Source organism: Anopheles coustani, chromosome X (assembly GCF_943734705.1).
Source record: "Anopheles coustani chromosome X, idAnoCousDA_361_x.2, whole genome shotgun sequence".
Lineage (NCBI taxonomy): Eukaryota > Metazoa > Arthropoda > Insecta > Diptera > Culicidae > Anopheles > Anopheles coustani.
Window position 1 is genome coordinate 2731399 of NC_071290.1, and position 14146 is coordinate 2745544.

General features: G+C 48.5%; 2 protein-coding genes across 2 annotated transcripts; both read left to right on the top strand.

The window, feature by feature from the left end:
• Positions 1–3475: 3475 nt before the first annotated feature.
• LOC131269613 (AP-3 complex subunit delta) lies at positions 3476–10555 on the top strand. The gene is made up of 10 exons (XM_058272071.1): positions 3476–4326; positions 4480–4845; positions 4916–5185; positions 6064–6137; positions 6914–7062; positions 7135–8444; positions 8520–8694; positions 8906–9109; positions 9198–9327; positions 9417–10555. The coding sequence occupies exons 1-10, from the start codon at positions 4231–4233 to the stop codon at positions 10075–10077; spliced, it is 3435 nt and encodes a 1144-aa protein (XP_058128054.1). The 5' UTR covers positions 3476–4230; the 3' UTR covers positions 10078–10555.
• Positions 10556–11479: 924 nt separating this feature from the next.
• On the top strand, positions 11480–13074 carry LOC131268833 (reticulon-4-interacting protein 1 homolog, mitochondrial-like). Its single transcript, XM_058271111.1, has 5 exons — positions 11480–11524; positions 11592–11697; positions 11759–12469; positions 12551–12906; positions 12985–13074. Exons 1-5 carry the CDS (start codon positions 11480–11482, stop codon positions 13072–13074), a joined length of 1308 nt encoding a protein of 435 aa, XP_058127094.1.
• Positions 13075–14146: the final 1072 nt, after the last annotated feature.

Below are 14146 nucleotides of genomic sequence, written 5' to 3' on the forward strand. Positions count from 1 at the left end.
TTGCCGTACAGTACACTTTAGGAACTATTTGTTGTATAATTTTCAAGTCGATAGCTGAACAAATAGTTACAAAACGCAAAATTAATAAAGCATTTTTTTTAAAAGCTCATCTCTTTTGAACGAAAAAGGCGCTCGTATTATAAATATATGCTTAACATTAATCGTGAAATAATTATGTATTTAGCTATTAAAGCCATGCAATAATATTGTTATTAAAAAAATCACAAGTTTTTCTTTAAAACATATTTATTGTGACTGTTTTTTTTACAACGCTTTTGCCAACGGTTATTTAAAATCGTCAAGTTTTGTTGCACCACTCTGCAAAAGTCGAAACTGGGCGCCTCCATGCATTACCAAACCATAAACCATAGTTTTTAAACCAAGTTTATTAACTTTAGTAACAATATAAAAGTCAATATAAGTTTCATAATAATATAAAAATGTTCTTCTTACTGAAAATGTTGTCTTCCCGGACGAAAACGGGCAATTTTGCTAGTTCAAGAATAAATAAAAGGCCTTTAAAGAATAATAAATGAAATCTTTGTCGACTTCCTGTTGCATTATCCGAAAAGATTTTTGTTTTGGTAAGTAAAACAGCTTCAAAATATCTGAAAAAAATCCGCCCAAAATGATTAATTTAGGTAAGTTAAACAGTTTTCAATTATTCGAAAACATTGCAATTTTATCCGAAAACAGTAAAAAAAGCTTTAAATTATCCGAAAATATTGCATTTTATCCGAAAACAGTGAATTAGGTAAGTTTTACTGCTTTCAATCCATCGCTTTTGGTAAAAAAGTTGAAATTTTCATCCCCAAAAACCGGCCCAAAAGTACCAGTTTATGCTGAAAAATCGATAAAAATTTTGCTCCTGCTACCTGCTGAAAATCCTGCGCTCCTGTTAAAAAAGTTGAAATTTTCATCCCCAAAAACCCGGCCCAAAATTACCAGTTTATGCCGAAAAATCGATAAAAATTTTGCTCCTGCTACCTCCTGAAAATCCTGCGCTCCTGTTAAAAAAGTTGAAATTTTCATCCCCAAAAACCCGGCCCAAAATTACCAGTTTATGCCGAAAAATCGATAAAAATTTTGCTCCTGCTACCTCCTGAAAATCCTGCGCTCCTGTTAAAAAAGTTGAAATTTTCATCCCCAAAAACCCGGCCCAAAATTACCAGTTTATGCCGAAAAATCGATAAAAATTTTGCTCCTGCTACCTCCTGAAAATCCTGCGCTCCTGTTAAAAAAGTTGAAATTTTCATCCCCAAAAACCCGGCCCAAAATTACCAGTTTATGCCGAAAAATCGATAAAAATTTTGCTCCTGCTACCTCCTGAAAATCCTGCGCTCCTGTTAAAAAAGTTGAAATTTTCATCCCCAAAAACCCGGCCCAAAATTACCAGTTTATGCCGAAAAATCGATAAAAATTTTGCTCCTGCTACCTCCTGAAAATCCTGCGCTCCTGTTACAAAAGTTGAAATTTTCAGGTCGAAAATTTCTCGGGCCCGGTGGCAGTTTTGGGCCCAAAAACCAACAAAAATCCGGTTTTTGGCCGAAAAGTAACAGGAGCGAAGGATTACCAGTTTCGTAGGAGGTAACCCAAATTTTTTACCGGTTCGGCCGAACCGGTTGGCGGGAAACGGCCGAAGCGGTTGGCGGGAAACGGCCGAGCCGGTTGGCGGGAACCGGTCATCCGAATCGGTTGACAGCTGGCGGGTGACAGCTGGCGGGTGACAGCTGACGGGTGACAGCTGACGGTTGACAGATGACAGTTGACAGGTGACAGGTGACAAGTGACAACTGTCAACTTGACAGATGACAGCTGTCAACTTGACAGCTGTCAAATGTCAATTTTGACAGCTGTCAACTTGACAGCTGTCAAATGTCAATTTTGACAGCTGTCAAATGTCAATTTTGACAGCTGTCAAATGTCAATTTTGACAGCTGTCAAATGTCAATTTTGACAGCTGTCAAATGTCAATTTTGACAGCTGTCAATTTTGACAGGTGTCAATTTTGACAGGTGTCAAATGTCAATTTTGACAGGTGTCAAATGTCAATTTTGACAGCTGTCAAATTTGACAGGTGTCAAATGTCAAATGTCAATTTTGACAGCTGTCAAATTTGACAGGTGTCAAATGTCATTTTTGACAGCTGTCAAATGTCAATTCTGACAGCTGTCAAATTTGACAGGTGTCAAATGTCAAATGCCAATTTTGACAGCTGTCAATTTTGACAGGTGTCAAATGTCATTTTTGACAGCTGTCAAATCACGTTTCTCTGGAGCACTTCCGGGAAAACTTGCATGCAAATCTTAAGAAAGTGGGCAAAACTTGCATGCAAGTTGCGTGCAATTTTCGCGAAATTTACACGTTGAAAAACACGAACAAAAATTTCCGGCTTTTTCGTTAAAATGTGTGCAAGTTGATCGCATTTTTTCTGATTTTTTAAAAACTTGCATGCTAGGTTTTTTAAATTTTTAAACAAAAATCTGCGGTTTTCGTTACAAACTTGCATGGATGTTTTCTAGCTGTGAAATTCAATTTTCTTCCTAAAAATCTAATTTTTTCAGGATATTTCCGGAAAAAAAACTTGAAAACGATAGTGATATTTTTGTACATAAAAATGCTAAAATATAATTTAAAAAAAATATATTTTCAGATAATTTAAAGCCGTTATTTACCAACTTTCCATATTTTTTTCTGATTATGGTTAATAATAAATCAACAAAGGGGTTATAGTTATTTAAAGCGTTATCTATTCTACTAATTGATTAACCCCCCGGTTGACAGAAATTGACATTGTTGCTGGTACTATGTAGTTCCAACAAGAGTCCCAGCAATCTGCCATGGAAAAACTTGCTGGTACTACATGACAGCTGCAAAAAATTTGAATTTTTGTCAACCGGGCCGATTTCATCCGGGTAAAACAAAATTTCAAACGAAATAGTGTTTTCATTTGGTATCTTGAGTTTTACAATCTTCAATTTAGCTATTTGCTAAAAATGCTATTTTTAAGTATTACCTGTAGTAGCTGTAGTCAATGAAACCATGTTAATATACATTTAGCATTCATTATTCAAGTGTGTTTCCATCTTTAACTAGAGTAAATCGATGCTAATACAAAAAAACAAATTAAGAGGGCATTTTTGTTTGAAATGAGTGTAATAATTGGTCTCTTTTCTAGGGGGCCAAGATTACATGCCAAAAGGGCCAAAAGTCTCTCACTGACCCTACGTTTGTCATCCTGATTCTGACAGTTGTACGATGTCAGGTAGCTATTTGACGGCAAATGTCAACTCCTGTAGTCTGCGGTCCGCGGGTATCAGCTATCTCCTTCGGCCGTGCGTGACGGGCTTCCACCGTACATCTGCCTACTCGCTCCAGCTAGGTGATCGTACACGGACGGGGAAATGCGATGAAAGTTTGCTCGACTGAACAGTCATCATTTCCCTTCACGTCGTCGGCTGAATGTTTATCGGTGCGAATAACGTTGCAGCAGGCGTACGGAACCAGCGAACAGTAGGCACCTAGCGAATGCTGACGGCCATCCGTGACTGCATTCCGAAAGTCTGTAGCTTCCCTGCCTTCGAGAAAAGTGTCCTCGTCAACCAGTGTAGAAAAGGCCAAACCAATTTATCAGCAACCATATCGACCCCGCGGTTCGCTGGAAAGGAGTTTTTTTCCATCTTCTGCGCCCCTGCACCTGCACCTCCCCCTGCTTCCTTCACGCCCTACTGACGGACGTGCGCTGTGTGCGTGCGTGCCTGTGTGCATCAGTGGGTCGCAAGGGGTTTATTGACCGCCAGCGAGCCACGGAGTGCGAAGAGCGATTGCACATCTCGGTAGCTAGAAAAGCAGCGTACAGTTTGGCCAACCGTTAGGGGAAGACACGCAAAAAGTGGCCACACCGAAGCGGCATGCTGTTGTGCGGGGGCAGGTGACCGTGTGTGCTGTGTTGTGTGCAGCGCTAAACTTGGCGTATCTCTCTCCTCCACTCTGCTGACGGCGTATGGCCACGGCGTAAAAGATAAAACTTGGCTGCAGTTTGCACATCACCAACAATCAAATATCCTTCCAACCAACCGTTCCGAGGCTCGCAGTTGGGTTCTTTGGCCCGTAGAATCTCTCGCACTGTTCGCACCGAGCCGGCTGCAATCAAACTAGCAACGAGCTGCTGCAACGCAACGGTACAGCTGACATTGGTCCGGGCCAATCTTGGACCGAAGCGACGAAACGATGGCACTGAAAATGGTAAAAGGCAACCTCGAGCGGATGTTTGACAAAAATCTCACCGATCTGGTGCGCGGCATACGCAACAACAAAGATAACGAGGTAAGTGGGGTGGAACGAGGCGCGCCGCAAAACCGGACAGGCATCGGCATGGCGGCAGACGCACACTCGCTGCCGTCCGCGATGGACAACAACGAGCTGCTGAAGGTGCTGTGCCGGGCTGATCGATGCTTTTTCATTCCGTTTCGCTCGCAGGCCAAGTACATCGCCCAGTGCATCGAGGAGATCAAGCAGGAGCTGCGGCAGGACAACATCAACGTGAAGAGCAATGCGGTGGCCAAGCTGACCTACCTGCAGATGTGCGGCTACGACATCTCGTGGGCCGGCTTCAACATCATCGAGGTGATGAGCTCGAACCGGTTCACGTGCAAGCGGATCGGCTATCTGGCCGCCAGCCAGTGCTTCCACCCGGACAGCGAGCTGCTGATGCTGACGACGAACATGATCCGGAAGGATCTCAGTTCGACCAACCAGTACGACGCCGGGGTCGCCCTGTCCGGGCTGAGCTGCTTCATCTCAACCGATTTGTCGCGGGATCTCGTCAACGAGATCATGACACTGGTACGTACCTTGTGCATTGCCTTTGGTTTCCTCAATTAATTCGCTCACATTGGCCCCGTTTTCCGAGCAGATGAGCTCGACCAAGCCCTACCTGCGCATGAAATCCGTCCTGATGATGTACAAAGTGTTCCTGCGGTATCCGGAAGCGCTCCGGCCCGCCTTCCCGAAGCTCAAGGAGAAGCTGGAGGATCCGGACCCGAGCGTGCAGTCGGCGGCGGTCAACGTCATCTGTGAGCTGGCGCGCAAAAACCCCAAGAACTACCTGTCGCTTGCGCCCATCTTCTTCAAGCTGATGACGACCTCAACGAACAACTGGATGTTGATTAAGATTATCAAACTGGTAGGTAGATTCGGGAGGGGCGCTCGTGAGTTCGCCACGACCGAACCGGATGAAGCTACGCTTCCACAAACCAGCGGAAACGAATCTTATTTCAGCCAACCGAACCGTTTTCCGATAAATCATTTTACCCCCCTGCTAACGATTTGTTTCACCCTCGAATCAGTTTGCGAGTCTCACCGCGATCGAACCGGCACTAGGGAAGAAACTGACGCACCCGCTGATCGAGCTAATCTCCAGGTTCGCACCGAGCAAACAAAACGAAAAAACGACCCCCCACCCGCTAGACTAGGCTTGTCTTTCTCCTCCCTCTAGGCTCCCATAGAGCGGCCATGGGCGTAATTTCGTTCTAGAACCGGAAACATATTCCATGCAGGACGTGGGACGAAGCGTGATCTTTTCCGGGGACGGGGGTGTCCGCTTATCAAAATATCGCAATGTTGTGTGGTGCACCGTTACGAAACGACTTGTGGAATAGCCGGGTTTCGAGTATTCACCAAGTTATCAATAGAGTAATTTTTTTATTAAAGCCCAACATTTTGTTTTTTATGCCTACCTTCAATAGTTGGTCATAGATGTATTCTTTTAATTAGGCTTTTGGTTCGAACGGTTACCATTCCTATTTTACTATATGCAAAGATGTGTTGATGAATTGTTTACAACTCCAAAAGTGTTTGAGAGATCAAGTGCCATTCCTTACTCCATTCCAGATAATGTAAACGTAATTTTAATAGATTAATACGAATAGGATGTGGTGAAAAAGAAACCGTGACCGCCTGTGGCTCGACGGCTGCCCGGACAACACTTTTTGCAATCCCAATATGCAGTACCTACTATTTATCTATGTTTTTTTTCTCCCTTTTCTATTCTCTCTCTTCCAGTTTGGTGCTTTGACTCCGCTAGAACCCCGATTAGGAAAAAAGCTAATTGAACCGTTAACCAATTTAATCCATAGGCAAGCTACACGTTGATGAAGAAGACGATTTTTATAATCACTCCCTCCCCAGTTTAACTTCACGAACGGCCGCCGTAATAATCCTCCCCCAAGGGAGAGCAATCTCGTTCGTTTGGGTCTCAGTTGTAGAGTTGGATTTCGATACCGATGATTTATAAGTGATTGTTTTTCTTTTGCTAACATTGAAGCTACTGATACATACAATAGTTTTGATACAGCCAAAATCTCTCTTTCCGTTGCCATCGTTGAAGTAATAAACACACACAAAACTAATGGCCATTCTCATTTGGATTTAGAACATTGGTTGCTGTAAATCAAGTTATACCTGATTGAGTTCGTTTCACATGAGTCGTCCGTGAGGTATTTTTCGCTTTTTTTTCTTGATGGTAAATGTATAACCAGCATCCTTTCAGTAATGTTGAGTATATAATGTTAACCCAGGTTCGTTGAGGACTGATTACGTTTGCCAAAAGACATTCGTTGGGGAGAGTTTCTCTAAAAGTGGACAAACATTGGAATTATTTCATTTTGAATGGTAAATTATGAAGACAATAATGAACGAGATTGTGGAGCTTGGATGGATTGTGATGGCTTTCTTTATCCCTTCTTCCTCATCATCATCCCATCCACCCACCCACCCCACACATCCGGTAGTTGTTTGTTGATGAGCTGTACCTGTTGTACCCCCGCCCTCTCCCTCTTCCTCTCCCCTTAGGCGAGCAGTGTAATTGTGCGTACTAATGGATTGTTTTGTTCGTCGCCCCCACCCAAAACAGCACCTCCGCGATGAGTCTGCTGTACGAGTGCATCAACACGGTGATTGCAGTGCTAATAAGCATCAGCAGCGGCATGCCGAACAACAGCCCCTCGATACAGCTGTGCGTGCAGAAGCTGCGCATCCTGATCGAAGACTCGGACCAGAATCGTGAGTTGCATAGTATAGTTTTGGCATGGTAGCAATACTGATTCGCGTTGCGTGTGTCTCACACATACACAGTGAAGTACCTCGGGCTGCTGGCGATGTCGAAGATTCTGAAGACGCACCCGAAGAGCGTGCAGACGCACAAGGATCTGATACTGGCGTGCCTGGACGACAAGGACGAATCGATCCGGCTGCGGGCGCTCGACCTGCTGTACGGCATGGTGTCGAAGAAGAACCTGATGGAGATCGTGCGCCGCTTGCTCGGGCACATGGAGCGCGCCGAGGGTTCGTCCTACCGCGACGAGCTGCTGTACAAGGTGATCGAGATCTGCTCGCAAGGCTCGTACCAGTACGTGACCAACTTCGAGTGGTACCTCACCGTGCTGGTGGAGCTTATCCTGCTGGAGTCGGGCTCGCGCCACGGTGCCTTGATCGCCGCCCAGCTGCTGGACGTGGCGATCCGCGTGCAGGCGGTGCGCACGTTCGCGGTCAACGAGATGGCGTCGCTGCTGGCGACCTACCCGGCGTCCGGGGCGCCCCACGGCACGATGCCGGAGGTGCTGTACGCGGCCGCCTGGATCGTGGGCGAGTTCGCGTCGCACCTGGACGAGCCGGAGCGCACGCTGGCGGTGCTGCTGCGCCCGAAGCCGGTCGTCGGCCACATCCAGGCGGTGTACGTGCAGAACGCGCTCAAGCTGTTCGCCTTCCTCCTGGGCAGCGCCGAGCGGGCGGCCGACCTCGCCAAGGTGACCGGCTGCTGCCAGCTGATGCTGGTCGGGCTGCGCGACTTCCTCAGCTCGGCCGACATCGAGGTGCAGGAGAGGGCCAGCTCGGTCGTCGCCCTCGTGCGTCTCCTGCGCGACAACATCAGTGACGACCAGGGAGGAGATGACACAACCACAGTCGCCACTGAGCAAGAGAAGACTGCCGCCGCCAACATTATCGAACTGACGCTAGACGATCCATCGCCGGGCGTGGTCGGTGACGGTGAGACGCAGCCGGATGCCAGCTCCACCACCACCACCACCACGACGGAGGCCGATACCCCACGGTGGCAGTTCGTCCGGCAGTTCGTGGGCGAATTGCAAGGGCTGCTGGAGAGCGAGCTAAACCCGGTCGCACCGAAGGCCCAACGGAAGGTGCAGCTGCCCGAAGGGCTCGACCTGGACGAGTGGATCAACACCCCGCCCGACTCGGCGAACGCGAGCAGTGCCGATGACAACTCGAGCGATGACGACGGAGGCGGCGGCGGTGGTGGACGCGGTGGTGGCGTTGGCAAGTTCCCGCTCTTCCTCACCGAATCTTCGGGACGGGAGGCGAACGGCGGTGGCGGCACCCGATCGTCTTACAAGCGTATCGAGTATACCCAGGACGAGCTCAACAAGGTAGGCTTCGCTCAACCCATCCGAGCCCCGATGCTCACTGCCCTCTCTCCTCCTGCTCTTCTCCTTTACCTACAGATGCGCGAGGCTCGGCTGCTCGAGCAGACCAACAATCCCAACTATCTGAAGCCGGCCAAGCAACCGATGAAGAAACCGACTGACGGTGGTGGTGGTGGTGGTGGTCCCACCATCGACGGCTACGACGACATACCGATCGCGGAGATTGCCCTCGAAGTGCCGCTGCAAATACATTGTAAGTTGGCTCATAAAAGCAACGGTATAGGTTAAAATTTAAGATTGGGAAAAGCTTATTTTACATTGCTTCCAGTTCAGTTTACAGCTTACAGTATGCTTACAGTATAATTTTAGCTAACAAATCGTTTTTCAAGCCTTTTATGATTACATCACTCAAAAAGTCTACCATTTTTTTTTCGATCACCTTCTCCAAACTTTTTCTATTGTAGCCACGAAACGATCTGACAAATACCTGATGGAAGCGGAAAGCAACCGACCGTCGAAGAAAGAGGGACGCGCTGGTGGGCGCAGCGGCTCGGCAAAGGACGGTGGCGGTGCGGACGGCAAGCGCAGCTCCTCGGGCAAGAAGTCGTCCAAGCGGCTCGGCAAGAAGGGAAAACGCTACGCCGTCGAGTCGGATTCGGAAAGTGACGGTACGCGCGGAGGCGAAGCAGGTCCGTCCACAGGGGAATGCACTAATGGCGATCATTTTCTTTTCTTCTTTTACACCGATTCGTTCAGATCCGAAGCCACTGCACGTGGTCAACACGGTCATTGAACTGCCCGAGGGTGCGATCCTTTCCGACTCGGAGGACAAAAATAACGACGACCCGGACGATCCCCACCGGGCGTTGGACATCGACCTGGATGCGTAAGTGTTTTGCTGGCCCAGGCTTTGAGTATTTCTGTTGTAATTGCCAAATTTAATTACTCTTCCACTCTTCCCTTCGTCCGCCGCAGTCCGTTCGATGATGACGCTCCTTCGTCGCGGGAAATCAAACGGAAGGCGAACGCCGCCGGCCAGCAGCGTGTCACGGCCGGTGGTGGCGGAGGGCTGCTGCAGACGGCGCGGGTGGAACCACGCGCCAAACCGCACCAGCGGGAAGGCGAAACGGACCGGCCGCAACCGGACGGGCCAATCGAACGGAAACAGCGCTCCACCTCCACCAAGCACCAGTCGAAGAAGGTGAAAAGCCGAGCGGAGAATGAAACCGGCCCGGCGGACGGCGACGGCGAGAAGAAGGCGCGCAAGGAGCGCAAGAAGAAGCATAAGTCGAAGAAGGGCGCCGCTACCGACGAGGAGGACGCGCTCGTGGTGCTCGATTCGAAGGAGGAGGACGCCGGCGACGAGCTGCTGGCCACGGAAAAGCCGTCCCGCAGGGAAAAATCGAAGAAGGGCAAGGGCCGCGATGGAGGGGATGCGATGCTGCTGATGACGGAGGACGACCCGGTGGCGGCAACCAAGGAGGGCAGCAGTGGCGGGCAGAAGAAGAAGCACCACAGCAAGAGCAGTAAATCGAAAGACCGAAGGGGAGGAGGAGCGGCGGCGGCGGCGGCACCGAAGCAGGGGTACGAGGAGATGCCGACGCAGGGGGGCGGCGCGAAGGATGCGATGATTTAATATCCGGCTTCCGGCAACCTGACCCCCTGCTCCCTCGCTGCCCCTCCTCCCTCATGCTGCTCTGTCGGTGTGGTGCCGCCAAAAATCCACCCGATTTCTCTTCACCGGCACCGGCACCGGCCAGTTAGGGTTTACCGATTCGCTTCGGAAACCATCGAGATTACGCTGCTGGATGCAGCGCAGTGCGACGAACAAAAACCCCCCTCACCCCAGGCGAGACGAAAGACCCCCGCTCCTGCCGAAAACTCGTCGTCGGTTGGGGCCACGCTTTCGCTGGCTGACTCATGTTAGAATGGCGGACAGCGGTTCTAAACCGCACGTTGGATGCACCTGCTAGCGCCGGTTTCTTACGTCGCAGCCGTCGCAAGCGAAGCAGCGGGTCAACTATTCTACCACTACATTAAATTTTCTAAGAACCACCCACAACTGTAAAGATGAACATACTATTATTACCATTAACATTATGCTATTAAAACAATTATATTACACATAACCATGCGTCATTTTACTACTACTGTGTGTTTCTTTAGTTTTTTTTATGATCTCCAACAGAAACAACAATGTTTCATTTCGTTTTACGAATCATTTTAGGATAAGCGGTGATGAACAAGTTTGTGGAAAGAAAACACCCAGGTGATATTATTATTCACAAGCAAGCTCAGGTATCGCTTGCGTTGTACCTCATTTTCATGCAGCTTTACTACATCATTCCAGTATGTTTGTAAACGAATTAAATTTAAAAAAAAAGTAAGCTAATGTATGAGCTGCTAGTTGCACAACCATGTACATGAATATATACACCACTAAATTTATTTACTATTTTAAAACTCCTTCTCGTCGAACAAAGCACAACATTGGCCAATTTTTCCAACGAACGTACAGTTTATTTCGAATACCAACTCTATCTCAAATGTTTGGCAATAAACACTTTTCATTGGAATAACATTAAGGAAAAATGCAGATTAATTTAAATATGGCTCCTTATTGTATAGTTTGAGCTACAAATATTGCTTTTCAAGCCAATAATTAAAACACAGCGTAACAGCTCCAGCTTTAAACAGTGTCATTGAATTTTAGCGCTATCGGTAATATCACATCTAACTATTCGTAGATTCAATAAGAAGTCAAGTCATCACACATTAAATTGCAGCTAAAATTGTTCGCTTTTCGATTGCACTGATGTTGCTTGAGACTCGGAGTCTGCACAACACGGGAGAAGTTTATCCGTTTTCGGACACAGTAGGCGTTGCTTGGGCCTTTTCGAGCGGTTCGAGTAGTTCGCGCGACAAGCAAGTCATTCTGTCTCGGGCCGGTATCGTGTGAACGTGCGTCGGTTGGAAGTTAATTTGTTGCAAGTTCCTTAATATCCTTCGAGGTCCTTACTTTACTCCTTCGGTTGAAAATGAAAGTCGGAATCGTCGAGTTGGGCGACGGATTGGGATTGCGGGTAAGTAGCAAACCGTCTCGATTGCCGAAGGAGGATCCTTCAACGATGGGGTTATTTCCTTTCGTAGGCAGTGAACACTATCACCGGTCCGCACTGCAGCGACATCTACCGTCAGCTGAAAGCCACTGTACGCCGGCTGTACGAGGAAATACGCGCGCAGCTCCGGGATGAAGGTGAGTCTATCCTGAACGCTGAAACCATAAAGTGGTCTGTATTATGGTCGCTTTCCTCCAGGCGCCCGGAACCGGGCAATGGTCGTGCTGTTCGGGGTGGGATGCGGTCTTGCCGGGGGCTGTGTGCTCGGCATGTGGATTGCACGGCCGTATGCCCCGGCTCCGTGCATGAAGGCGATTGTGTGTAACTCCTTCCGTGATCCGGACAATCTGGCCATCTGCCCGACCGGGCCACCGTCGTACCGGTCGCCCGCCGATGTTCTAGTGCGCGTTCGAGCGGCCTCGCTGCAGCGCATCGATCGCCGGCTGTCGTTCGGTTACGGGCGGACCATCCGGCGGCTGTTGGCGTCCGGCGGGTCGCACGAGCCCGAGCTCCCGCTGGTGCTTGGCCGATCCTGCGCCGGAACGGTGGAAGCGATCGGAAGCCGCTACAAGGGCAGCTTCGAGGTGGGTGACGCCGTGTGGCTCGCGAGCGCCTGGTACGAGCCCGGCCTTGCAGCGGAGTTCGTCGTGGTCCCGGAAGCGCGCTTGTCGTCGATGCCGGCGGGGCTGGAATTCGCGCACGCGGCCAGCCTGCCCTACAGCGGCTCGGTGGCGCTGCAGCTAATGCAGGCCCAGCGCCTCACCGGGAGCTCATGCGCCGACAAAGAGATCCTGGTGCACGGCGCAAACACTCCGGTGGGTTGCATCGTAACGCAGCTGGCCGTCAAATGGGGCGCTCGAGTGGTTGCCACATGCCCCTCCCAATTCGTCGCTCTGGTCAACCAGCTCGGTACGTATGCTCTGCTCCGCTCGGGGTCATTCTCCGCTCATCAGGTCATTCTATTCTCTTTCTTATCGTATTCTCCTGCAGGCGCCAAAGTGATTGCATTCGATAGCTGCGGCAATATCGAAAAATCGAACGGATTGGGAAAGTTTAACTACATCTTCCTCGCAACCCATCTCCGCGACACGAACGCGAAGTTCTTCGAGAAACTGCTTACAAAAGGGGGAGTGCTGGTGGATGCCGTCGAGCCGGACCTGGCTTCCGATGAATACGGCATCGTTAGGCGCTTGGTGCTTGCGGGATACGCGGGAGTGCGGAAGGCGGTGGCGTGGGTGTGCGGCCGCCAGGTTCGCTGGGATGGGCTCGACCTAGGCCAACGCACACTAGCAACATTGGCCACATATGTGGAGGATAAAGCCATCCATACATTAGGACCCGTTCAGGTGAGACAGCTCAAACCAACCTCAATTTGATGTTCTCATTCAACAACGTGGGGATCTTTATTTTTCTTCTCGTTCTAGATATTTTCGCCAAGCGATGCTGGCGCAGCATTGGAGCTGGTTGCCAGTGGAAAGCCCATTGGCAACACAGTTATAACATTCGCCAACTAACCTGGACAATTATATTATCGCATAATGAGTGAAGACAATCGCGGGATATTATAGACACATAAGTAAGCGAATGACCTAGTGTTGAGGTTGTGCATCTTTACCGGTGTTTGTTCATTTTCAGGAAACCTACAACCAACGCTATTCGGCAAGTAAAATAAACCATGTTTCCGTGTTGTAACCAAAATAAAAAAAGAAGTCGATTCCTAGGGTTTATTATTTTTTTTGTTTGATTTTATTATTTTTTTTTGCAATATTGTGTTTCTTGGTTTTAATTTGTTGTGTGAAAGAAAACAAAAAAAAAGCCGCTTGGAACTGCATAAAAGAACGGAGTAGAGCGAGATTAGTAAGAGGAACAGGTTGCGATCAAAAGGGGAGACTGGTGTAAACGAACGCGCAAACGAGCGAAGCAACTCATGTGTGAAAAGTAAAGAAACGGTGCAGAAATGCAACAAACCCTGCTGCCGCTGCACCGACGAATTGATGTGTGGTTAATTTTACTCTAATCTCTAGCTCTCCCTTCGCCGCCTGCCTAAGCCTTTTGCCCGTGCCTTAACGTCTCTCGTTGTCGTCGTTTATCTTTAACGGTCGCTTTACATCTGCGCAAAGCCCATAAAACAGTTTAATCCAGCGGGTAAAAACACACAACATGTTTCCCTTTTCGCTTCATTTCTACCTATCTAACTATTTAACTTTCACGGTTGACTCGCTCCTTGTTCCCCGTTGCCGCTGTCGAACGTGTCCCGGTCAATATGTTCCTTGTGTTAGGTTTTCCATACAAAAGAAACGCTCTCCCTCCTTCAATAGCCACTGCTTGCAACAACACTTTGATTTCTTCCTTCCATGACGACTCTTTTTGCCTTTTACTATCATATGTATGATATTCGTTAAATTCTGCCTAGTCAAGGGTGTTTCCTGTTTCGTTTTGAATTTCTATACATCATAACATCTCTGCTACTTGTTTCTCTGTTGGTCTTTCACAACGTAAAAACAGCCGGCTACCATTTTAAAGGTAGATTAGAGTAGTAATCATTCATTAGCTTCACCATCTTCACCTCGTTGGCGATCTTCCATA